At 36.0% G+C, this 26,595-nt stretch overlaps 2 protein-coding genes across 2 annotated transcripts in view; both read left to right on the top strand.

Moving 5' to 3' along the window:
* The first annotated feature begins 3,016 nt into the window (after positions 1-3,016).
* LOC135691328 (protein Jumonji) overlaps positions 3,017-26,595 on the top strand; it is a 59,423-nt gene continuing 35,844 nt past the window's right edge. Inside the window, exons 1-17 of the mRNA XM_089116109.1 lie at positions 3,017-3,171; positions 4,643-5,103; positions 5,388-5,444; positions 5,869-5,931; positions 6,501-6,580; positions 7,005-7,171; positions 8,473-9,153; positions 10,123-10,193; positions 11,377-11,458; positions 12,005-12,073; positions 14,458-14,514; positions 15,054-15,125; positions 16,417-16,474; positions 17,074-17,102; positions 17,855-17,947; positions 19,279-19,385; positions 23,329-23,399. Coding sequence (XP_088972235.1) covers positions 3,091-3,171; positions 4,643-5,103; positions 5,388-5,444; positions 5,869-5,931; positions 6,501-6,580; positions 7,005-7,171; positions 8,473-9,153; positions 10,123-10,193; positions 11,377-11,458; positions 12,005-12,073; positions 14,458-14,514; positions 15,054-15,125; positions 16,417-16,474; positions 17,074-17,102; positions 17,855-17,947; positions 19,279-19,385; positions 23,329-23,399 — 2,299 coding nt within the window. The 5' untranslated portion in view covers positions 3,017-3,090. The remainder of the gene's footprint in view (positions 3,172-4,642; positions 5,104-5,387; positions 5,445-5,868; positions 5,932-6,500; positions 6,581-7,004; positions 7,172-8,472; positions 9,154-10,122; positions 10,194-11,376; positions 11,459-12,004; positions 12,074-14,457; positions 14,515-15,053; positions 15,126-16,416; positions 16,475-17,073; positions 17,103-17,854; positions 17,948-19,278; positions 19,386-23,328; positions 23,400-26,595) is intronic.
* Positions 21,161-22,887, top strand: LOC135694862 (uncharacterized). Its single transcript, XM_065213735.2, has one exon. It carries the CDS (start codon positions 21,170-21,172, stop codon positions 22,373-22,375), a length of 1,206 nt encoding a protein of 401 aa, XP_065069807.2. The 5' UTR covers positions 21,161-21,169; the 3' UTR covers positions 22,376-22,887.

Below are 26,595 nucleotides of genomic sequence, written 5' to 3' on the forward strand. Positions count from 1 at the left end.
AAAATTAATTAGAGAGACAACAAGAAGGGGAAATTTCAACAAATCAATTTCAACAATACTTATGTATTATTCTTTTCAATGAAAATGTTTGACAATCAAGGGAAAAATTTATTCAGACGCCACAAATATGCTGTAGAAAAAGGGACATTTTCAACGTCATGGACCCTGGCGAGGGTCATGTTTGGGTTTCATTGTACCCACCTTGTCCCAAACTTTCCTTTCGACAATGCTCCTACTTCTTTATTTGACCTCCCATTTTGCTTCTATACGATGCAGTGGCATGACTAAGGCGAATCTCATCAGAAAATTTTTTGATCAGTGCTTATTTTAGAGTAACTACCGTTATTTCCGGAAAAGAAAATTCAAAATTTCGGTCCCTTAAAAGCTCAGGGATTTAATCCTATGTTTGGTAGTTCTGGCCTAATTTACCAGTAAGTTACACAACTGCTAGGTGGCTTTTAGTTTAAAATTTTTTAATGATATTTTATAGTAATAACTGATTAAAGTGTGATATCTTTAATGATTGAATAGGCATATCATAGTTTTCATTTTTTTGGCAAATCACTGATAGAGTTCCAAAAGAGGATGGGGCCCAATAAGGAGCCTTGAGAAACAGCTTATTAGCAAATACCGTATTATCTCGAAATTAAGCCGCGGCTTATTTTTTTTATTAAATGAAATTTTTCGGCCTACTTTTGAATCGGCTTATTATCGAAGTGTTTTCTGAAAAGAGAAAAAAGAATTTTAACAAATTTCCAAACAATTTGCCATTCGAATGATCACTGTGTCTCAGCTTATTTTCAAGGTCGGTCTATTTTATTGTAGTTTCTAATATTTTTTCAGCTTATTTTCGAATCGGCCTATTTTCGAGGAAATGCGGTACTTCGTCAGATTCTAACAGTTCTATAACCACATGCTATTTGATATTGAAAAGAAATGAACAGATCCTGGCATTTTAATGACATTTAATGTTGTGCTTTATTTTACCTGTAATCGCTTATAAGGAACTTCCCAAAACATTTCTGAGATAGACTTGTGGAAGGTTTACCGTTATTTACGACAAAAAACAGAAAATTTCGATGGACTTTACATGCAAATACTCTATCTTGAATAAAAAGGTGCTTATTTGAGCGGTGTCTTCAGTGAGGGGGTTTTTCATTCAAAGGGGGCGCTCATTCGATCGCACAGAGAAATACCCTGGGTACCAGGCTCACTATCCAAACAATCTTTTGGTGGTACAAAACTTGTAAATAGCTTTGAAAAAAGCAAACATTTAGTAAACTAAAGCTTTTCGTCTGACACTCTTCAGAGTTTAAAACGTCAGAACATAGATCGAAAACTCTACGCTAAGAAATATATATACCCAGTTGTGGATCGAAATAGGCCAATCAGAAACACGAGCACATGACTGTAAAGGTTGACCAATCAGTGCCGCTTGCCTATTAGAATGTTACCAATGGAGTCCTAAGGTGAAAACGAACTCCTTTTGTCTACACAGTAGCGGTTTTTTCGTGCTTATGTAGATAGATTCTAAAACTGCTAGGTGGAACGACGATCGGGCTTTACCAATAATCCGAAACATGTCGCCATTATAGTTTTTTGCACAAACTGGGTTTTCTAGCAAATGCTGCCCGATAGCAGAATCGCAGGTCTTATTAGTAATTTTGGATTTGCAAGACCGAGGTGGCTGTTCTCTTTGGGGATGTGTTTTGTTTCTAATATTAGATGGAACGTGTTGTTTTATCCTATCCTCCAATCTTTGGGTGGTGCGTCCTACGTAGCCAGAATCACACTGGCACGTGAATTCATACACAACACAGACTCACTATCCTTCTTTTTTATTTTATATATATAGTGAGTCTGGTACCCAGGGTAACAGCTACCCAGAGTAACTTTGGGCTGTGCTGCTAAAACAGCTACGGAGTCAATAAAATGTGCGTAATTTTCACTAAGTCCTCAAAGTAATGAATTTGAAAATTTTAAATCAAGTGCTAAGCACGAATTTCAATGAACTAAGAATACTAAACTTTAAAAGCAGTTTTAAACTAGAATGTGGCAATTTCATGTATGATATAAGCGACAGTAGAGAAGCCACACTCTCCGATCAATTCTTTGAAGCAGCTTCCTCCCGACATGATTACCTGACTAGACAAGCAACAAATGAAACATTTGCAATCCCCTCCATAAGAACCAACTATAAAAAAAGTTTTGTTACATACAACTGAATAGATATCTGGAATGGTATGCCAATTCACATTAGAGAACTACTCAGCAAAACATGTTTCGGAAACATTTAAAATTGGCTTGTTCTCAACGATAATCTAAGTTATGTTTGTTTCTCTGATTTGTTTTGTAGATATTGCAAATTCAAATTACTCCCTTACTTCACATGACCAGTTTTATCCTAAATCTAATGAAATGACATAAAGTAGCCTCAAAAAGTAGTCTGCACCAAAAACAAATCATAACTTCAGTATCCGGGCACTGGGCTCAAAAACCTTTTCGGTTCTCTCAGTGTCCTGGGCAACTTACTACAAATTGTATTAGATAGAGCATATTGTGCCCATCAATCTTTAACTTGAAATTGTAAATACATGTATTGTACGTATATTGTTGCATCACATGAATTCTAATTTGCATAATCTTCCCAATATCGAACGATTAGCCCTCAGTGGCGGTTTTAAGGGGGGGGGGGTCCAGAGGGAGGCATGGCCCCAGGCCCTGCGCTTATGATAGCCAAAACTTTTAGAGGCCCCACACCTAAGAAAAAAGAAGGAAATTGTAAAGAACAAAGGCTCCGCATATATTTTTGGCCCCGGGCCCCGCAGTCCCTAAAACCAGTGGTGGATTTTAGGGGGGGCAGCTAGGGACAGTTGCTCCTCCCTCATAGAGTCTGGTGCCCCTTTTTTGGAAATTGTGCGCCCCTTTTCAAGAATGAGAATCAGGTGAAAAAGTTTTTGAGACTTAGAGGCCACCAAGAAGGAGATAGAGCAGAGACGAGATTCTGCGGAACGAGGCTCAAACCAACAACAACACTTGCGGCCTCATATGCTTTGAGAATTTAAGAAATGAGTAGCAGATGAGTGGAACATGCCGCGGAAAAACCACGAAGATGACGATCGTGCACGTTGGAGAAGTCGACCGAAGAGAAAAATTGTCAAGCCTTGTCTTGTAAGATATTATTTTCCAATATATAATGGTCTGCTGTGACAATGATGAATATATGTGAATGAATACAACAGAGCCGTGTCCTTGTCAATTTTTTTTACATATAGTCTTAAGGGCAGCTCAAATAGCTTTAAGAATACGCGATCCATTAACTGATGTCAACAGATTACTCATTTAAGTTTGATGAGCATTTTCCTATTTTTAAAAGAAATAAAGTCCATTCAGAGTTTCAAAACCTTTCACAGTTTTCAAAAGGTAGTTTCGATCGCGGTCATAGAATCTTTTACTGAAAGATACTTTGCCAAAATATTACCTCTCCCCAAACATTTTCTCATCGAATTTAGACAAAATACAAATTCCCCTCTGCCTAGAACTTAAGGAATGCTCCCAAACCCCCAATTGTACCACCGTTATATACATCTACCATTTATTGAATACCTTTTAGAAGAAGATGCTGTATGGGAGATAAGCCAGAGGGGAAGGCAGCTTGCATGTTTAAATGTTTAAATGTATAAATGTTTGGTAACTTGCGATAAGTAGTTAGATCAAAGTAACATTAACTTCTAGGTACAAGCTACCCATAACGTGGGAGGGTGCTTTATGCCAGACATGAATCTCTTCTTCTATTACTAAAACTGTTTTTGCCTCAGTACTTGGAACACCCAGCAATTTGCTTTGTATTTTATATCTTTCATTGATTTTCCAAATCAAGTCATTACGCAGAAGAAGGTACTTCCTAATTCCCAAAACCATTTGATGGTAAATCAACATTGTTCCATGGGGTAGGGGAAATTGCTGAATTTGACCTTGTAAACTGACCTCAGTGTCCCAAGACTTTTGGCAGGCATTTTAGTTGCTACAGAAATCCTGCATATCATCTGACTTTCTTAGTATCAACATGTTCATTATCATTCTATATTAATCTGCTCACAAGTTTTTCACAAACTTTCCTTTTTCCTGATCTTCACTATCTGTCTAATTTGAAACCACATTGCTGCTGAAATTGTTAAAATGGCTAGATCATGAAAAGCGTGAAGTAAAGAAAGCCACTAACACCTCAAACAGTGGGCTGTAGACCGGTTTCACCCCATATCATGAAAAGCTTCATGTGGTATTGAGCTAAAATATTTTGGTGCATTATTCTTTGATAAAGTGGTAAAAGTATATCCTAAATTTAGGAGTTATGTTGTATGGGAAGGTTAGAAGTATTAAGGGAGCCATTGTTTGAAAACAATAGGAGCAAAAGTTATTGTTCATCAGAAAGAAATAATCTTTATAATTTTTAGAGGGAGGGGGAGAAGGGGGGAAGCTCCTGCCCTGTAGATGTGACTTGACTGTTGACTGCTTCAAGATGCATAGTGTGAATATAAATTCCTTAGTCCTTCCATTTTTGTTTGATGTTGCAGGAAATAATACAGGAAAAAATCTTTATGCTTTGCTCTCATTCCTTTCTTGCTTGATATGATTTTTTCAGGATTATAGCCAAGTATTATTGCGAGAAGAAGAACAGGCATTGAAGAAAGCTCTGTATGTATCATTGAGAGACACCAAAACTGATCAAGAATGTACTGCAAATGGGTTGCAGCAAAAGAAACCAAAGACATCCGACAATGAGAAATTGCAAGAGTCCTCCTTTGCTGAAAAAGAGAGTACTAACAAGAGTTTTGAGCCCAAGCCAAAACTAAACAAGGCAAAAGAGCAGAATCATAAGAAGAAATTTACGGAATGTAAATTGCCCAATGAAGCTAGAGGAAACCCAGAGGAGATCATAGTATCAAATAAAAGGAAATTGAATGAAAAGCCTACTTCTGTAGCTAGGGTTCCTCCAAACTTGGTGCTTGGTGGGAAGCTTAACAATGATTTGCATACCAGCCATGCAGAAAAGCAGTTTTCAAAAATGGCATCCAAGGAGCAATATGAAGCAATGTCAAACAAGTATAACTTATTTCTATGTTTAATTTTCTAAACTTTTTCATCTTTTTCATTGATCTATAAGTTTCTTGTCGTATTCACTGTGCTGTTCTATTCACCAAATTGTGTACAGCTCTGCCTATGTGGCAACCAGCACCAAATGTTAGACCAGTAAAACAGTCATTTTCACTCAGATAGGAATCATGTCATGTCAATGAACCAAGCTAAATGTTGATTGTATTGAAGGTTGATCATGCAAGAGAAAGTTGCTATGTTTCCATTACATATCATTTTGCTTTTATTTTTAGGCCCAGTGGTAATTGCAGCAATTTACAAAGCACAAGCTTACGCACCAAAGGAACAAAGTAAGTATGCCCCTTTCCAACAATACTGTCATTGCTTCAGAAGTAAAGTTGATGCTGTTGAAACAAGATGTTTGATAAGGCTTCATGATCTTATATACATTCAGTTTTTTCTTACATTTAACAACTGATGTAGCTATTTTGTAAAAGGCAAATATCTTGGAGCTGTTAGGGTTGTCACCTCTCCTAAAAAGTTATAAACATTCTGTCTGCTCTAAATATTTATCAAGGAGACTTGGTCCTGATTCTAGCTAACATGTTAAGAAAAAGTAAATTTTTGTCAAAGATTACCATGGGATGAATTCCCTTACAAATATTTCTGGTTTGGATTTTGACATACGTGAATGAAAGAACAAGCTTGTTCTGTTTACAACTTAATTGTGACTTTAATTTTGTCAAATATCTGATATGAGAATAATTTTTGCAGAACAAGAAGGCAGCTACGGGCTCAGAGAAAATTTGCTCATTCCCAGCCATGCAGTCCAAACAGGTATTTTAAACCCCTCATAATTTTTATTCACATTTAAAAAGTAGGGAACATTTTGGCTTGTATTTTAAGAGAATGGTAGTCCCATACCTTTTAAATGATTCAAAAATTCATATTCACTTTTTTACAATCTTTCCTATTTTCAAATATGTTAAATGAGATGGATGTTTTGCCATTGGTTTCAAGCAAAAATTATCCATCTTTTAACTAGGTGACATCTCTTAAAATTTCCCATAAATATTTTTTTAAATATTGGCACCAGAATTCCTGTTTTGGCACCATTTCTTTATGGGCTGTCATTTCTTTTGCAATGTTATTTTTTTCAATATAGTCGTTATAATCCCTTGACATCTACTTTTTAGGTTTGAACAAATTTTTAAGGTCATTGTCAGTAAATACACTTTGCCAGGTCATTCCTGCAACCCTCAAATGTCAAAAATGTGTCTGTTCTTTGCCAATATTTATTCTATTTTTTGTGTAACCATTATGAAAATATCATCATGTCCCTTAAGGTGATCAAATCAGGGTTTTTGAGGGAGAAACCTGTATAAATTTTGTTTCTTTTCTTTCAGCTTACTTCTTCAACGAATGGGAACATCTTCTGGAGCAAGGCCAAAAACCGAAGACTTCATCAAATTTCTTTGTCTTCGAGGTTGATAGCTTTGTTTCGATTTTTAAGAAAGTTTTTGCAGCAAATAGCTTTGGCAACTCAAAAAATTTGTGCCATGTCTTTGCTTTCTTCGTACTATGTGATCTCGGCAGGATCGTTTAAAACTGGTTGATTATTGCACCTATCACAATTATATCAAAAACTTGAAGTAGATGAACACCAGTCATTGCGCGCATCTATCGACCTAGACTTTTTCCATTAGCCTCCGTTTCGCTACTGCCTTACCTTACGGAAGCTACACACAAAGAAACATAATACCATTTATTCAAGTAGTTGCTGTTTATTCAATGACAGACAAATTAGTATGACAGACCGGTACACATCTATTTTTAGCGGTTTTTTGTTTGTGTAGCTCTCGATTTCTCTTCTTTCTTCCCTCAATTTTACTATAATTGCTCTCATTTAGGAACGGCAGGTTTGCCAAAGGAGCTGGAGTTTTTCAACAGCCCTGTTCTTCCACCTTCGCCACTGTCCTCGGACGAAGATGATTATCTTCCGCTGTCTCCTTTCTTCAAAAGACAAGTTGATAGCTCTTCAAGTAAAGCAGAGATGTACGATGCTTACCGCCATCAGGTCAGTCAATCCTTTTTTCAAGTTTTTCAGTTTTTCGTTTTTTAATAATGTTCTTAAGTGATGACGTCACAAAAATATATTTTAAGAATTTTTTGATTTGGATCCCATAGCCTTAAAGAATATCATCAAATACCACACAATGTGCAAATTCAGTTAAAGATGTTTCGAATTTGCTGAGATGTGGTCACATGAGCACAGGTTTTTCCCCCTCAAACCTCTGTAATTTTGTCTCTGTAAATAACAGTAATCAGCTAGCAGAATCTTAATCTTTCCTTAGCCATAAATTACCCAATTTTTTTAAATATTTGACTGATGAAAATTCGAAAATTCGAAAAGTCTTGAATAGATTAACTCTATTTATGACAGAAAATGTAAGCGAGTGTCGCAACAAGGTTAAGAATCGAACCTGCTACCAGTCACATTGTGTACCGGTCAGTTAACCAAGGGTTCCAGTCCTGCCCTGGATATGTCGCTCATTCGTATTATTTTCTCTCAGTCAATTTTATCAAATTTTTTTTTTATATTTCTTATTCCCATCTTTTTCAATCAATTAATGACTTGTTGATACAATTGTTCTTAGTCCACATATTCACCTCTGAAAATGTTTAGCTTTCATGATGTGTTTCTTGCTGTTTTTTATCCATTTCTTTAGGGAAGTCTCCAATTTCTCCCACGTTTGTTTATCCAACGACCTTCCTTCTTTTTCCCCGTTTTCCGATATATTTTCTTCGCTTTTGTCAAGTATTTTATTGATCCAGAGTTTCTAAGCCCAATGGCTGTTGTCTCTCGCCTTCTTTATGTCAATGCCTTTTTGTTTAACACATGTTTAGTAAAAACAAAGTCTACGTGAAAACAAAAGATCCCGAATTGTGTAGATTAGTGTTCGTTTTCTCTCTCGGACACTCTAACTAGGCGAGGTATAAGCGGCTGCGATTGGTCAAAACCAAGGATCCAATCAAACGCACCATTCTTGCTCTCACATTACTTACGATCCACATCTGGGTATAAATTTAATGCTTACCTTTGGAAGTTATCGGACATTTATACTCTGACGAGTGTTCGACGAATGGAATTATGTATAACATGTTTCTGCTTGTCCGTGCTATTTTCAAACATGTTTAGTTCAGTGGCACCATGTTTCAATTTTATCATGACGGAACTGACGATCAATTGTCTAACAAATGGAAATTTGTCCTAAGGTTTTTGTGAATTGGTACATAATTTCTGTCTTCATTGCTCGTTCTGCATTGAATAAGATGATTCACCGTTTATGTTTAACTTTTTTCCTTTTTTTTCTCCAGCTTGACTGCGAATCAGCAAGTGCCTGTTCGGGTAGCGAAAGAAAAAAGAAGTCATCATCACGGAACTTGAGCTCCTTTTTCGATGAGACTGACAACAGCCCCTCAACGCGCTCTTCCAGTCCCGGATTCAGCACTGCAGTCTCTGACTGTCCGAGTACGGAGGTATCAGTAAACACCTCTTGTGGCTTAGAAGAAGACCGGCAGTTACCACACGAGAACCAGACGAATATAGAAGCTGTTAAAGACCAAGGACTCAGAAAAACACTTGGTAGCCAGAAATCTGTAGAGGACTCAGAAACATCTAAAGAGATTTCTGATAATGAATGGCCTCAAGCAATCGATGAAAAGGGCTCGAAATTCCAGGAAAAGCCTCTTCCCGGAAGTAGTCATGCGGAGCATAGTGAATTATCGCAAGAGATCACATCAGTGTCCTTGACTTCAAACTCGGTGGACAGTTGTGATGTGAAACTGAAAAGTACAACTACATCGAATGCTTGTAGAAAATCAAGATCTAAGGGAAAGAAACCCGATGCAAATGCTTTTGAAAATGAACTGGAACATGCGCCTACCTTCCGGCCAATGGAGCAAGAGTTTAGGGATCCGATGAAGTATATACGAAAGATAACGCCCTTTGTTTTGAAGTATGGGATGTGCATATTAGTTCCTCCAGCTGGCTGGCAGGTATGCATTTGCTTTTATAAAGCCTTCTTGACATCTGGTTCATTTCGAATCGGACCTCTTTTTATATCGGATCACTTTTTTTATCGGATAGGCGTTCTTTTCATAAAATAGCGCTTCAATCTGATACGTTCGTTAATGCTGAGTCAAACCATTTCATTTTGAATATGTCATATAACGACACGGATCGCTTTAAGCCCAAAAGGGTTTTGCTCCGAAATCTCTTATTAGAAAGGCAGTTTCGTCTTTAAAATAATTTGGCGCGCTTTTTAATCCCCAGAATGAGCAGTATAGAGCGTAGCTGTTTCAACAGACCTGAATACGATAATACATATATTGGGTATTGTATGAACGGCTCTGGTATTTGCACGAGACTGGGCCAGTGAATCTGATACGAAATCAGCCCAGTATAGTGTGAACAGAGCCTAAAGTACCATTTCCCTTATCTAAACGAGAAGACCCAGGTTGACACATTGGAATGCTTGGGTATTTCGTACGTTTACACATGTCCATCTCCTGTTATTTTAAAAATCAGATAAGGGGTTCAATTTGATCGAATTTTTCACTTCAAATCAGCTTCATAAACTTGAACATGTGTAAACAATGTAACAATTTAAAGAACAAAGCTAGCTGTTTTTACGTGATTTGTATTCTACATTTACTTGGAAAACAGTGAGGTCAACTTCACGAAAACCGATCATATACTATTCGCTATTGATGCATTAATGCATATTGCAAACCATTATTTTGTTAAGCAAAATTACCCTGTTATGTGATGAACTTTGCACGGCAATTTACATGTAAAACATTGATTTTGACATTAATCAATAAATTCTACAAGTTGACGAGTTAGTTTGAATACAAACTTTACCCTTGCCATGGAATATCACTTGTGAGTCTGTGAATTTCCTGCAGATTGGTTTATTTATATGTAGCTTGTTTCTAAATTTTGAAATTTGTTTTATTTTAAAGCCATCAAGTAGCGTGAGTGATGATATACGTTTTGGCACCAAGATACAACAAGTGCATAGGCTTAAGAAAAGGTACGATTATTTTTATGTATCTTTGTAATATTGTACAAATATATCCAGCACTAGAGTCTTAAGAAATACAAACAGAGAGAGATTTATAAAGGATCTGTTTTGAACCTTATTCAGCTTGCCAAACTACGCGTCTACTTATGAAGAGTGCGAGGTGCGAGGGTGGCTAGTTTTAGGGTCGGAGAGAACAGATCAAAGGGTTCGTGGCTCTAGTCCCTGGTATGACAAACATTTTACCCAGAGTGAGGAAGTTGCCAGCTCTCTGCAGTTACAGGTGTAGAAATCACGAGGTGTGTTACTTCAAGAGGAATGACCAAAACATTGCTTGATAAACATATCTTCTCAGTGGCCTTAATCTCCCTGCGAAAGGTAGAAACAAATGCAAATTAATATACAAAATACAATAAGACCACTATTTAAATTATAGATATGGCCGATACCCTTGTAGAGGACTTAGCGTTTGTATCCCAAACCAAAAATTAAGGGGCGTGATCAAGTTGGGTTTGGATTCTTTTTTAAATATCAAGTTATTTCTACGTCATTTCACGCAGGTATCACAATCTGCATGATTGATTTTGTGAGTTTCCCCACAATAATAAAATTTGGTATCAAAATGATAAAAGCTGCTTTGTGAAAGATCCTTTCATTGCTCTTCACTTCCATGTTACTTTCAAATTAACAGTTTACAACCTCCTACTCATTATTGTGTATATTTTGAACTTCTTTGTAGTTTAAAATTTTCATTTATGGAGGATGATTTACTTTCATTGCTATTTGAACTTCTAAACTGTCTTCTCATCTGTGGAATAAATGTGTAGATTGTGGAACAATCTGCAAAATGAAAGTAGTGATTCTCAGAATTCAAATTAAATTAGAAGAAAAATAAAGACAAATGAAAAGAAAGTAAATGCAGTTGCAAGATCTGTAAAACTTATTGCAAGGAACTTTGGTTTCCTTGACTAACCCTAGATGACACTTTTTGCATAAATGTTTGCTTTTCACTTTTGTTTGTCAAATATATGTTCTAATTATGTATGCTTGAATTTGCTCAACTTCCAATAATTTTATATTAATGATTACAAGAATCTAGCTTATTATTGTAAGATCTTTCATATCTCTTTACATTTTACCTATTTTTAATGTAGCATTGAATGCAAGATTTATTCTCAATACTGTTCTTTTTTAGAAACCCAGAAACAACCAAGTTTGTATTATACTTGCACAAGTGCCTTGGCGAAACTTCTGATTTGATGGAAGCCCTCCCTCAGGTAATGAACTTAAATTTGTTATTCGTAGAACAAACATGCATTTATAACCACGAAGGCGGGTGGATCTTTGAGGTTGCAGCTACCACTACAACTGTAGAAATAAATTGGTATTACTGTTGTGTTTATCATGATTTATCACAATGTGGAATCATAACTTTATGAACAGAGCAAAGATAACAGTAATCCGGTAGCAAACTTCAAATCTTTCATTGGCCAAATGTTACCCGATTTTTGACATTTTTACTGATTTTGCATATTTAGAAGTACTTTTTAAAATGTAAGTGAAGAGCAATGAAATGACTTTTCACCAAGGAGCTTTTATTGTTTTCATACCAAATGTTATTATAGTGGGGAAACTTACAACATCTATCATGCAGTTTTTGATAAGTATTATTTCGCACTTATGGAAGTTTTGCTTGGAAACGTTTACGGAAAATTTAGTCTAGATTGTACCTCGGGTGGAGTAAAAAATCCAAATATATTTTGCAGCATTATTCAAATTTGGCAACCTTATTCTAAATTTTTTTAATTGCATTTCTTGTCCAGATTGGTAGCTGTGAAGTTGACTTGCTTCAAATGTCCAAGGTTTTCGAGTCAGCTGGAGGTGTAGCAAAGGTAAAACCTCTAAGTATATCAAACCTTTAGACTTCAAGTTTAGTTAAGCTCTAACACCAATTGTTATGGATAAATGATTTTTGATGGCCATGAAAAATATCACAAGTAGCAGGGGTTGAACTGCCTTCAACGATTTAATAATTCTTTGTAGACTATAAATATGAATAATTTTTTGGCGGAGAAAAAATGGAAAATGACTTTCAAATAAGCAAACATTTTACAGCATACTATAAACTTTTTCGTCTGACATTCCTCAGAGTATAAAACGTCAGAATAAGGTTCCGAAAGAACAAGATGGAAAATATATACCCAGTTATGGATCGAAATAGGCCAATCAGAAAAACGCAACCGGAATTGTTATCCAATCATTACCGCGTGCCTAAAGAAATATTGCCACTGGAGTCCAAGAGAGAAAACGAACTCCTTCTATCTACACAATACCGTCTTTTTCGTTTGTATGTAGATCGATACCAAAACTGCCAGATGAAAAGACGACTGCTGTATTAAATATCCTTGCAAGACTTGCTTCTCGTGTCGTTTTTCCTCTGGAGATAATATAAGAAACCTGCGATGCTCCTGTGGCCTAACGCTGCTAGCTAGGTTTCTTTTGATAGTATTTGTGTCGTTTTCTGTAAAAGTTTCTTCTAGCCATTTATTTTCACCAAGAAACAATAACATCAACAGGAGGCTGTCTCAAAAGTAATTGACAGATACGTAAGTGGCTTATTAGCCAATAAATCTGCGTTGTCGATTGCCTTCAAGTTACAAGTTTACTCAGAAAAACCTGATCCAAAATTTTGCACTGTCTGGGTTGTGTACTCTTGAAAGTGTTTCATTTTCCAACCATTGTTAGTTTATAATCTCATTGAGATTATTGAACAAAATGGCACTGGGCACTTTGATGGCCCTACTCAAAGGTGTTTTGCTATTTGGGAATAATGCAGTTTCTGATAATCTGATTTTTTTACTCGGATACTGAAGTCTTACCTATTGAAATCACTTGTGGCTTTACACGCTCGTATTTAATGCTTTCAAATGCCCATGTTGCATAACTTCTTCAGAAGTCTAGACATTTTTCAAAGTCGTGATATTCAGACAACAGATTTATCACTCAATCGGCTGCGCATATTGATGCCTCGTACAGCTGCTTAAAAGCTTAGCTCTGACAGAGACAATATTTGCCAAGAAAAAAGTTTGCAATCATTTTTGAGTTCCATATTCAATGAAACCGCAAGTTATCTTTCGGGATGAGAATTGTTTTACTAAAAATGCAGATTGGCATGAGCAAAAATCGATGGTAAATTTCTGGTCTTTTTACCAAAGCAAGATAAGCAAAAAATGGTATTTTTTCACAAAAAAGTGTGAATTTGTATCAAACAATCTAATTTAAACAAGAAATCTTTGTTGCAATTGTAAGCTTTAAACGCGGCTTAACAGAATCAAGATTTCGTACGTTTTTAATTCGTATACTTGTATGGCCGTCTAAACTCTTTAGGCAAGTTTTGAAATATGTCACTTTTTGTTCCGCCGCTTCTGTAGCGTATTGAATAGCACATCTGTCTCTGCTCAAGCCTTGCCACAGAAAAATACATACAGCAGAAATCAAATTAGGGGCATTGCTAGAACTAGTATTACTTAAGGGCATATCTAACTTCAGGGGCGGTGCTTGGACAATGTAAATCATAGTATTTAACTCCAATTTGTCAAATCCGACCTTTGTGGAAAAGTTTGCGGAATATGTTTACTGAAAACGTGTATCCGATTTGAAACTCGATAGATTCGCATTAAATTCCAAACCGTAAAACATTTATGCCCATAGTTAATGAAGGGACAAATATAGTTAACATGGTTCTTTTGCCTTTTTGAGCTTTGCAAGGAGTACATATGCAACATTAGCTATGTACGATTTAAATTATGGGATGGTGATTTATTTGGATTTTAATTAGAGAGACATTGTCCCAACTTAAATTAGAGAGAAAAATAGGAGGAAAAAACTTTACTCTAGGAAAGATGAACAAAGACAACTATTCCTTTAAGAATGAAGGTTTGATTGTCAAACATTTTTTTGTTGGTTGCTCTTTTGATCTTGTTAGATGTAAGTCTTTAAACTTTGCGGATAAAATTAACGGACTACAACAATGGGTAACAATATTTAACTAGGAACCTAGATCAGGTTTGATATTTTTGGTAGTTAATTATGATCAATCTATCTAAGCCTATGTAGCTGCTCTTTTAACCATAGTGTGTAACGATACAGCACAAAACAGTATTGATGTTAATTTTTTCTGGGAAATGCATTCCATGATAAGAGCCACGAATGCGTTTGACTTTATAATCTAATAAGCATTTAGTTATTTTAAATCGAGGTATTTTATATTTTTCAGGTAAACACACCACGAAAATGGCATAAGGTTGCAGATAGTCTGCACATTCCAAAGAATGTATGTTATTTATCTGCTTTGAATTCTGAAATTTTTATTTTTCATAAATTCTATTCTTTATTGTGACGTTTTTACTCTAACCTACACTTTCTAAGCCCCCTAAATTTTTTTAAAGGATTTTTGTTTGTAGAAATTCGATATAGATTATGACATAGAGCCAGAAAATGCTGGCAAAATATAGCAATTAGTTAAGATTTATTTCGATATATTCCAATTGACGTATGCGTTAATGAAAATTCCGGCAATGACGTGAAAGATATATAGAACTAGCCCGTGTTGTGTGAGTTGGAAACTGATAGATATAATCGACTGATTCCATTGAAAAAGATATAATGTTTATTCAGAAGACTTCAAGGAGATCTTGTCTCATCTCATCCTCAACTAAGAACCAAAACATATGTGAAAATGTTTAGTGGAATTTATTAAAATATTCGCATAGTTTTTGAGCTCTGATAAGAACATAAGTTTGTCATTGTTTTTGTATATGTTTTTATATATGTATATTGTGTATGTTATTGTGATGCGTTTCGTATTTCCAGGCTCAAGGGCGAGTCAACAAGCTTCAGGACATATATTATAAATATGTTTTGCCATTCGATATCCTGTCAACGGTAAGGAAACATCTAATGTGCTGGTCCTTTTAGCTTGGGGCTGCTGATAAATCGGTATCACAATCCTGTCTTTTGGCAACTATTTTGTCAGTTTTCAGCCTTGCTGTTCATGATACGATCAGTAGTATACTCATTATGTTTTGTTTTATTATGTTTTGCCATTTGGTCCTCGGTAAGTAAACATCTGATATGCTGGCCTCGAGCTGCTGATGAATTGGCATCAAAATCCTGGGCTTTTAGAAACTACACATTTTTTATAATAATAAAGTCTTTAAGAATATTAAGGCTCAAAATCGCTGAAATTTAAGAATAATTTAAAAATAATGCAAAGCTCAAGATTCATCAAGAATTAAACTTTTTTGTTTATTTGAGTTTTTTGGAAAGCGAAGTAAATGCGAGTTTCATCCTTTATGTCTTGAAATAGGCTATCTGGCCATGGAGTCACAAACACTATGATGCAACTTGTGTCGCGTAAGAATAATTCACGAATCATCTTGGGCTTAAAATGAAAAAAAAACTTAAGATTATCGAGGCTCAACAAAAAATTAGGTGTTCTTTAAAAAAAGTGTGTACTGCAGTTTTCAGCCTTGCTGACGATGCTATGTTTAGTAGTACCCGCATTGCCGAATAATTATCAATGGGTTTTGAAGATAACTGGAAGAATCGTACCATGTTTTAGCAATTTCTGGTGACTGGTTTTCAAAAGAAACTAGAAGAGGAATCTGATAATCAGATGTCATCAAGTTCTTGTTTATTTAGATATAAACATCACATTTATGATGTCCTTTTGACGACAGAAACGGCTAATGAGCGATAGCTAGCCAAGGTTGATCTACTCTATCCTTTGTAAAACCATCTCCATCCTAACCAAATCCCAATTCCGTGGCGGTACGTATTAGTTTGTCGCTCTTCTTGAGACGGAAGACAGCTCAAGCTGTCAAGAATTAGCTTTGGCCATCCTTGGTTATGACAAAGCGGAAGGCAAGTACGGAGAAGGCTTTTACATCGCATTTTCATATGTTTTCAAAATTATTCTGTTGTCGTTGTTGCTGTTTTGTTTTGATAGGATTAGATTAATAGCCAACAATATTGTATATAGAAATATAAATCGATTAATTCATATTGAGTATATAATTTGGGCAGTTTTTGGCTTATTACTCGGAATTTTCATGCCATATTGTCGCCCTATCGACTCAATAACTTTATTTCTTATAAGATAAACTTATATTTCTTTGTGCTAAGCTCTCGATTCTTGTTGAAGTTAATTTCAGAACCGTAATTAATTTTCTAGGAAGAAAAAGAAAGAATAAAAAGGGAAGTCGAACTGGAGTTACTCACAGAAACTCAAGGTATACAAAGCATTGTGACCCATCTATCACTGAGACCTGCCTATCGTTTTTACTTGGTTTTTATCCTTGGTACCAGAGTGAGGGGTGATTTCACATGGTCAGAACAAAGTGATATCCCATCTGGATAATAGTTTGTCCAATTAGCAGTAAAATATATTTGTACCCAAATAATTATTTCTCTAGATAACTTCTTACCCCCCCTCTCAAAAACCCCCCTCAAAAAGGTAATTCTGATTTGCTTAAAGATACGGCCCACTTTTACATCTTTTTAACAGTAACTTCTCTCAACTTAACGCCATGTAACAAGGATACGTAATTCCCCTTTTTCGTTTCACATCTGTATTCGTATCTTACTACCTAAAGAAATTTACATAGTAAAACTAATTAATAATAATTGTTTTCGTTCACTGTACTGTGTCTTATCACTTTTTGGTTCCCTCCACTCCTTCCCGCATTACGTAGCGGTTGAATGACTGATTCTGACCCTGTATTCCAACGCACTGATTTTTAAAACTGTACAAAATCATCATAAATCATCGTTGAATTCTCGTTTTACTGCTCCATGTGTGTTTCTGACATTTTTGCGAATTTCCTTTCAGATACGACTCTTTCTGAGCCAGAATTCAAGGTAATATTTCTATTTTTCATTCTAGATATTCTAATTTTGTACTTCTTCGCTGATGTTTTTACGAGTTTGCCAGGACCCTGAAGTTTCACCATCATTATTATCATCATTTGTCACTTTTTACAACAACTCCTGACGATTGGTACTATAGGGTTTGCATAAGACAATCACGTAAATGTTTGCCGAGGTTTGTTAAGCATAAATTCAGAAAAGGTATCAGAGTTTAAGTGTAACGTCAAAGAAAACTAGACCATTAAATCAGCCTTAACTCTGTAGACACAAGTTTGACCCCCAAAAGGAAAAGGCCTCTAAACGAAACAGATGCTTTAGCGATAAAATTGGCTCATATCTTCACTATTGGTTTGTATTGGCTTAACTCTGTTCTATAGTCCTTAACGTCGTTTTTCGTATTCTTAAACACGCAACTCACGGGAAGCTTAACTAGACAAAGTTAAACTTGAAATTCTTCTCTGTAAACACTAAAAAGAAAAAAATTTCATATAAACAGAAATTTTTATATAAAAAAGATTAAGTAGAGGTTCTATAAGCTTACTGGAAAGAGACTGTATAGCTGTATTTAGGGCATTTTTCTACGAATTTTTTAGGTTAAACCCTCTTTTTGGGAAAATCGTTTGTAGAATTAGAATTTTCATACGTTGTCTTTCAGGTATGTTATTTATTTCGAAAATCGAAGTGACTTAAAGCTCTGACCATGCTTTTTTATTGTAGCATCTTCTACTTTTATTTTTCAACAGGGTAAATCCGCCTCAGTTTCTTCGTTTCATCGCATTGCATCAAACGCTCAGGAAATGTATGGCAGAGGCCAAACGAACACTCATGCTTTGGAGGTACAACAATAAAAACAGCACGTTCTATAATGCTAATTTCATTTTTTGGCGGTATAAAATTTGAAAAAGGCTTTGAAAAAAGAAAACATTTAGGCACGCAGTACTAATTGGACAACTATACCAGTCTTGTGCTTGCGTTTTTCTCATTGGCTTTTTTCGATCCACAACTGGGTATATATTTTCCATCATGTTCTTTTGGACCTTTATTCTGACCTGTTATACTCTGGGGAATGTCAGATGAAAAGCTTTCAGTAGTATGTTGAGAAATATTTTCTTTTTTCAAAGCCTTTTGCTAATATAAAGTTGAAGTTTAGGCCTATGAGCATGTAAAAACTGAGTACCAATGGTTTTCAAATCATCGCTGAATGAAAATACAGAGCGAAGTGTATAAGTGATTTCCTTATGTTTGCTTTCGGTGAAATATTTTTATATGATAACGTCATGACCTCACAAAAAACTATTCATAGATTGCATGAGGTACTCTGCTATTTCATAAACGCAATAATTTATCATGCTTTTTGGCAAAAGATATCAACGAGATTAGAAATTGTGACCTTTTTAAGAGTATGACTTAGCCTTTCTTCCTGTGATGATATTTTAATGCACGTTGTGTGAAAAGCTAAAGACAACTGTCAGAAAATTCTTTAAGCAGGCATTAACTCTTTCAGTCATGACACATAAAAGCAATAAGTGGGCACATAAAAGTTACTCTCTTTTTTCTGAACTGGGTAATGCTCATTTAAGTCTAATTTCAGGATCTTCGTAGCATGTATTGCAAAATCAAGCTTCCCCAGTTATTAGGATTATTAATAATAATTTATACACTTGTGTTTTGCTTCAAACAACCTGCAGCTCAACATCAGCTACAAGCTGTCATGACCCTGGTCTCTATTAACGGAGAAACCTTGCTTGCTTGCTTGAGAATTCTCTTGTTTGTTTGCGTGTCTGCTTTCTTGTCTCTTTACTTGCTTGTTTATGTGTCTGCTTGCTCGTTTGCATGTCTGCTTGCTTGTTTGTGTGTCTGCTCACTGGTTTGCTCGTCATTTTACTTGCTTCTGTGTCTTGTTGCTAGCTTGTTCGTCTCTTTACTTGCTTACTTGCATGTCTGCTTGCTGGCTTATTCGTCTCTTTACTTGCCAGTGTGACTGATTGCTTGCGCCTGAGCTTGATTACGTGCGCGCCTACTTGCTCGCTTGCTCGTTTGCTTGCTTGTTTGTTTCCGTGCCCGCTTGATAGCCTCCTGCATTGTATATTGCTGCCTTCAGCTTTTTCGTTTTCTCCACTAAACGAAAAATTTCATGTGTAAGTATAGCAAGACTGTTTCGTTTCAGAATGATTTCTGGCATGTTGTTGCTGAAGGAAAGCGTCATGTTGCCTCCTTATCTGGTGACATCGATACGATGAACTGCGAATCCTCTTTCCATGTCGCGAGGTCAAAGTAAGTTTCCTTTCAAGTGTTTCATTTGTCAAAATTTTGATTCTTGGCGGATGTAAAGAAGAGTCTTGAAAATGAACTTTAACATAACACTTCTAAAGTAATGTTATTTATACCCGCCTTTAAAAAGAATGAACCTTTTTATGGTTGGTAGTTTGAGCTAGTTACCAGACCCCTAATAAGTAGACCGCACGTGATCGAGTAGAGAAAAACGTCGAATTGAAAGAAGGTTGAGTACTTCGATTACACATAGTAATGTTTTTTCTATTAAGTAAATAAAGAAACGTTTAGTATTGATTGCAAACCCTTAGTAGAAACAATATTGAACTTAAAAAAGTAAAGTTTTTACGAATAATTTTTTACAAAAAAAGAGAAATTTCAATAATATTGGGGACAATTTTTATTTAGATCTGATAAATTTATCTTTTTATCAAATTATATTAGTTTTTGATTAAATTTGTATCTAGATCTACTTATTAATTCAATACTTATGAAAATTGTTTAACCGTTTCTGAGTGTTGGAAAGTCATTAACCATAATGGCAAAGAGTTTGTTTCTGTAAGGATGTTTTATGAGGTAGTTTTTTCATTTCAGTAAGTTTGTTTTCCGTTTCCTTTTAAAATCGCCCACTTTCTTCTGTATCTGAGTAAATACAAGTTAAAGTTGTCAGAAATTAGATTATTCCATCCAAGCAAAACAAATAAATTTGAAATAGAACAGTCTGAGGAGTTTTTAAGGGGCTTGGTCCCTATTGAAAATGGAAAATTATGAGATTTTTTGGAAATAAATTTTTTCCTGTTCTTTTAACAATTAAACCTTCCTCTTTCCAAAAATGTAGCATTTTGCTATAAATTTTGGAATATTTCTTCAAAACTCACGATTTATTATGAGTCACTCTGAAATGTTTCCTTAGAAACGCCCCTAGTAACGCAATATTGATTATTTCCAGCCCCAAAATAATGGTCTCCCCTCGCTAGCCTTACAAACTGTAATTGAATTGGATGCTTCTAATGAGAGATTGCATTGAAGGGAGGTTCAGGAGCCTTACATGAAGTAACTCTGCTGTTCTTCACGCTCCTTTCATTGTTCACCTCACGATAACATTTTTCGACAATTTCACGACGAAATCTTCGAAAACTATGGGAAATCCACGAAACAGAACTAGAAAAAGGACAAGGAAAGGCAAAAATACTAGAGAGGTATCTGCTGCTAAAATACAACGTTTGGTATCAGAGAGCACAGGTGAAGTATCCAGTGGAAGCGACCGTGACGAAATTAGGCCACAACAGAGCGACCAACAAACTCCAGTAAGTAGAAATGAAACTGGAAGTCAATCTTCATCAGGAAAGAAGCTTGGGCCAATGATTGAAGCTCAATCAGAGGAAAAAAGTCACAGTTTGGAAGGTTTTTTGATGTTTGACATGCTGAAACTTATTGAAATGTTGTCAGTTGTTTGTTGCCCAAGTTGCAAAGAACCTGGGTTGCAGTTGTGCGAAGCACTTCATAAAAAATTCGGTTTCAGCAAATGCCTCGTTCTTGACTGTCCTAAATGCAGTTGGAGTCATGAATTCAACACTTCAAGCTATGCTAGAATTGATGGCAAGTCCAGGAACAACATGGAGGTAAATGTTCGAACAATAATGGCTTTTCGAGAAATTGGTGTAGGGTACGAAGGCCTTGTTGATTTTGCAACCATCATGAACATGGCTAAACCTATGACATGAAAAAGCTACAACAACATTGTAAGTCAAGTGCATGGAGCATTTGTAGATGTTGCATCTAAAAGTATGCAGCAAGCTGCTGAAGAGGTCAAGATGAAAGAAGGCACAGCTGACATAGCAGCAAGTTTTGATGGGTCTTGGCAGAAGCCAGGACATTCTTCTCTTAATGGGATTGTGTCAGCAATTTCCATTTCATCAGGAAAGGTGCTTGACTATGAAGTAAAGTCAAAAAAATGTAAAGGTTGTGATGCACAAGTTAATTTGGACAAGGCATCCGAAGAGTACATGAATTGGAAAATCCAGCATGGCTCCTTCTGTACAAAAAACCACTCAGGTTCATCAGGGCAAATGGAAGTTGCTGGAGTGTTAGACATGTTCAAAAGGTCAGAGGAGAGATATGGGTTAAGATACATTGCTTTTATTGGAGATGGAGACTCCTCTACTTTTAGCTGTGTTTCTAATGCAAAACCATATGGTGAGCACATCTCTATTGAAAAAAAAGAATGCGTAGGACATGTGCAAAAAAGGTTGGGCTCACGACTTCGCAAGCTGAAAGTTAGTTATGGAAAGAAAAAGTTGGGGGATGGTAAAACTATTGGAGGGAGAGGGAGGTTAACAGAGAAACTAATAGACAAAATGCAGAACTATTATGGACTTGCTATTAGAAAAAATAAAGGTAACCTTGATCGTATGGCTAATGACACTTTAGCTGGTTTATATCACATTTCCTCAAATGCCAACAATCCTCAGCATGATCTCTGCCCAAAAGGCAAAGAATCTTGGTGTGGGTGGCAGAGGGACTTGGCAAATGGAACCAAAAATTTCACACCAACAAATGGACTTGCTTCATGTGTCTTTGATGCTATTTTACCAGTCTATAAGTCTCTTTCCGATAAGACGTTGCTGTCAAGATGCTTGGATTCTTTTACTCAAAATCCTAATGAATCTTTGAACAATATGATTTGGAGAAGATGCCCAAAGAAGATATATCAAGGAAAGAAGATAGTGGAGCTCTGCACTGCCAGTGCTGTAGCTAATTTTAATGATGGAGCATCTTCATTCAATCTAGTTTTGAGTGCCTTGGGGATAAATCCCGGTTGCCATACCATCGCAGGTACAAGGACTGCTGACATTAATAGGGTGAAGCTTGCAGAGAAAATGGCAACAGACAAAGCAAAAAAGCAAAGAAAGAAACTAAGAGCAATAAAAAAGGGACTGTGGGACAAAACAAAACAAAAAGAGGGTGTTGTCTATGAATCAGGAGCCTTTTAAGTAAAAGTATTAGGTAGTAAATCTTTAAAATGATGATTCCCGCTAATAAAAAAAATCGTTAATTGCAACATTTTGTCACAAGCTTGCATAAAAACCGTACCAGTGATCTTCATGAAATTTTCACAGTGTATTCTAGTTAGACTAAGCTAGTGAATGAGGTAAATTTGTATTCTCTAAGCCCATTTATATGTCAACAGTGACCATCCAAAAGTAGCAGAAACTCCACTTTTTACCTCACAACATCAAAAATATCTAGATTTCCAAAATTTGAAAAGAAACCTAGGTTTTGAATACCTCATACACTTACTAGACCATTATAGTATAATTATATAGAAAATCAGCCTTTTTATTCCAATACTTGTTGCAAACAGTTGCCAGAAGTAATGAATGCTTTTTGTCTATTGTTCTTGCCGCCATTTTGATTCATTTGCATATTTAATTGAAATTTTGTTGAAATTATGATTTTGGCATTAAATACTTTCTTCACTGCAAAAATGAAGTTATTTTCTCAAAAAATGAAGAAATTTCTTTTGAAAGGGACCAAACCCCTTAAGAGACATTCGTAGGCTATGGCGCAAGCTGGATGGGGAGGGGGGAGGGGGTTGGGGGCAAGGCCAAATAAAGACTCATGACAAAGCTTTCGCAAAAAAGCCTTTATTTTGAAAATGATAGAGGGCATAGCCAGCATGGCCCCAATGATGTAAAGGGACCCTGACATTAACATGTAGACAGATCTGCGATTATCAGTTCTAGAAATTCAATCGTATGGCACGGAGAAAGTGCAAAATCTATTGAGACCAACCGGAAAACTGCAAAATGATATTTTTAAGAACAATATGATTGATAATTTTAATAGCTTTTTTACCTTATACCTTCAAGAGAGTTTTTGACTTTTTGCTACAAAAATGATCCGCAATTGTGAGTAGCAATCTATTTTGAATTACTTTTTTCAGATCCAGGTGGAATCTTTCGTCTTTACCTCAGTCCCAAGCGTCATTACTTCGCCATCTCGGAGTGGTTCCAGGTATGATTTATTAGCGATAATGCTGTATGATATTTAGGCATTTAAACTGCTGTGCATTTTTCAAGTCGTGGACTGGTTACACGACCTCGTTTCGGAATCACAAAACCGCATTGACTTTGCAGCAAAGCCACCAGCCTCTGTTACAGCTCTTGTGCGAGTATAATCATAATAATATAAAATCATAAAAAATTTTTAAGATTGATTTATTTATAGTTAAGGAACTAATTTAGACCAACTATTTACAAAAATACACATAAAAACTGCCGTTGTATCTAGGCGATTTCATGAAAGGCGTTTGTCGTTTGTCGTAAGTCCATATAGGTATGATTCATGAACGATAAAGTCGGCTGCTTTGTCACCAATATTAATTTTCTGCTTTGCACTATCCAAAATGTGAATTGGCCACACGGCCTCGTTTCGAAAGCACTAAACCACTTAATGTATCCCGCCTTTAGGCTTGAGCGAAACGACCAGAGATGTCTACGGTGCAAGTACTTGCTCTGGTTTATGTAATTCCGTAAAGAGTACTTGTCGGATGTTGGTACGAATCACGTCATCCATTATAACCTAAAACGCCGCTCTTCCTGGCTTATATATCCGCAGTTGCTTTCCCTTTGCGTTATTCAGCGTCAAATCGAATAAGTGGCTTGTTTTATTAATTCCAGATTGCAGCTCTTTGAGTTTGCTTTTAAGGCGTGCCTTTTTATCGGCTGATATCTAATTATATCAGTGTTCGTTCGATCAAAACTGGAAAATGTGCTACATTTTAAGGTAGCAGTTTAACCAATCTTGATGATTTGTAGAATCTTTTTTTAACGATAAACCAGGCAATTTAAGATACCACAAATGTGAATTTTCGTCTGTGACTCAGTTTGAGAATTGATAATGTCATAATTTTTCTGTTACACAATTATTCCTAGAATTTTTTTTCGCAATCGAGAATGAAAACATTCGAGTGAGTGACTGATTAGAAAGCCAGTAATCAAATGTGTGAAAATGTCCCACAAAAGCAAAAACAGAAACATTTAAAAGACCGTTTTATGTCGTCTCATTTAGAAGAAAAAGAGAAAATGAATTTAGCAGTAGCTGAATTTTATTCTTCAACCCTTTTCTTCTTATAAAATATTTTGTTAAGCATTCAATTTTTTAGAATTTCAACAATAAATTTCTTCAGGATCTTGTAAAAAAATTTGTATTTAAAAACTATTTAAAACGATGAGTCTTTATGCATAAAACATAGACACAACGTTGATGCTCAACTTTTTTCCGCGATGGTTTGTTGTCAAAATTGAAAATGAAACCTTTAACATTAAAAGCCAGAGTTTGTTCAAAATTGTCAGAATTGAATCAACATCGATTTAACTAGTTATCGAAAAGATCTTATGGCAATTCAATGTCAATTGATCCATCAACATTGACGCGAAATTTTAAATTCATGGATCAATGTTAGAATTAATTCCAGCCAAATATAAGTATTGAATCGAAATTGCACGGCCAATCAGTACAGGCCGAGCTTTCGCAATAATTTGAATATCAATTGCCATTGAAGGTTAGTTATAAATCTTTTTCAGAATTTGGCACTGATAGATTACTAGGTTTTCTTGTGGCCATTCTGTGGGAACTCTTGGACACAAGAAAATATCAACACGTCATTTAACGCGAATTTTTTTTGCCTGGTTTATGAAATGCTTCGGGCGACATTTAAAATTTACCGATCAAACAAAATCAAACGAGTCATATCTGTCAGGGATTGACGCGCTTTGATTCATCCTTGGAATCTCTCTCTCTCGTACTCCTCCATAGCGATGTGATGTAGTACAATAGTGAGTGGTGCTACTGTTCTTTGACTATAAGAATCCAAACTTCGTTATTGAAATATCCTAATTTCTCAGGATTCATTACAACATATGTTTAAGGCGTGTCATCGTGAAACTTCAAAGTTGTAAACGAAATTGTATCAGTTTGTTAGTGCCCGAGGTCAAAGCAAAAGTATGAAAATGCGGCGGAATGGGTATCAAGCACAAGTGGCTGGTTTTTTTAATTGGATATAGAATACGTCGTGCCTGCTTACTCTTTAATAAAGTTTCTGTCTTAAGAATACTTTTGTATGTTTAAAAGGTGAAAAATTGAAAATGACCAGCCTGTTTTTAGGCCTCCCAGACATATTAGCCATTCCTCTCCAATGCAAATTGCTGCAAGAACCTTTCAAGTGTCAGGAAAGCATTTCATCGAACAGAAGTGAATCCCGGCGTTTCTTCTGTCAGATAGAATCCTACATCCATAACTGATGTGGTTGTGGTTGCGATTTCTTTCTGGATTTTAAGTTATAAGTTTTCGCTTACTCACGTTACTTTACGTTAGCCGAAAGATGCACGAGACGATGACCAAATTATTGCCGCTTGTTGTGCAAAGAACAGTGATTATGATGTGCCTTGTAGCTGCGGCCGTGTGTACAATATTCTTAGATGTGACACTTGAACGTCGTTTCATCCGAAAAAAACGCAGCGAAATACTGTGGTGTAACAGAATCTTTCTGTCGTAGCTTTTTCCCGTTAAATGGTACCCCAGTCTTGCCGGTACTAGGTTCTTGAGTTCTTGTCTACCCACAATCTCTCCAAAGGTTTACTCTGAGGTTGCAAATAAACGAGACCTCCCTCTTCATTTTCTCGGATTTTTGAAGATACCCTGCTCGTTATTTTAACCCCCTCAAGTTTCGTCGATAAAAATTTTCAAATAAAATAATTTGAAATGACTTCGCAATCATTTTCAACGATACCTCATAAAAATTTATTCCGCATTTATTGAAACATCCCCCTTTGTAAAATTTGGACTTGGCGTTAACCCTCCCCCATTTATTTCAACCGCCCGCTTATTCCCGACCACAGCATATAAGAACAGTACCGAAATATTAGTAAGGGACACAAATTAACTAGTAAGTTGTGGTCAGTAAAAAAGGGGTAGGACCCGCAAGTACTGTTTTCGGGTATGATGGATGCCGTTTAAGGGTGAACCTATTGTTGCTACGCATTCAGTACACAAATTTTCAGACGAGAAAATTCCGGATAATAAACTTTGAAAAAGATATTTTCTGACGCTTCGAAATTTTGGGACGAATAATTCATCGGCGGAAATATTTACTTCACTCGTTGAATTCCAAATTTGAAGCATGTGAAAATTTCCATACATTGACTTTTAT

This window comes from Rhopilema esculentum, chromosome 4 (genome assembly GCF_057945365.1).
Source record: "Rhopilema esculentum isolate cy_ngs chromosome 4, ASM5794536v1, whole genome shotgun sequence".
Classification (NCBI taxonomy): Eukaryota; Metazoa; Cnidaria; class Scyphozoa; order Rhizostomeae; family Rhizostomatidae; genus Rhopilema; species Rhopilema esculentum.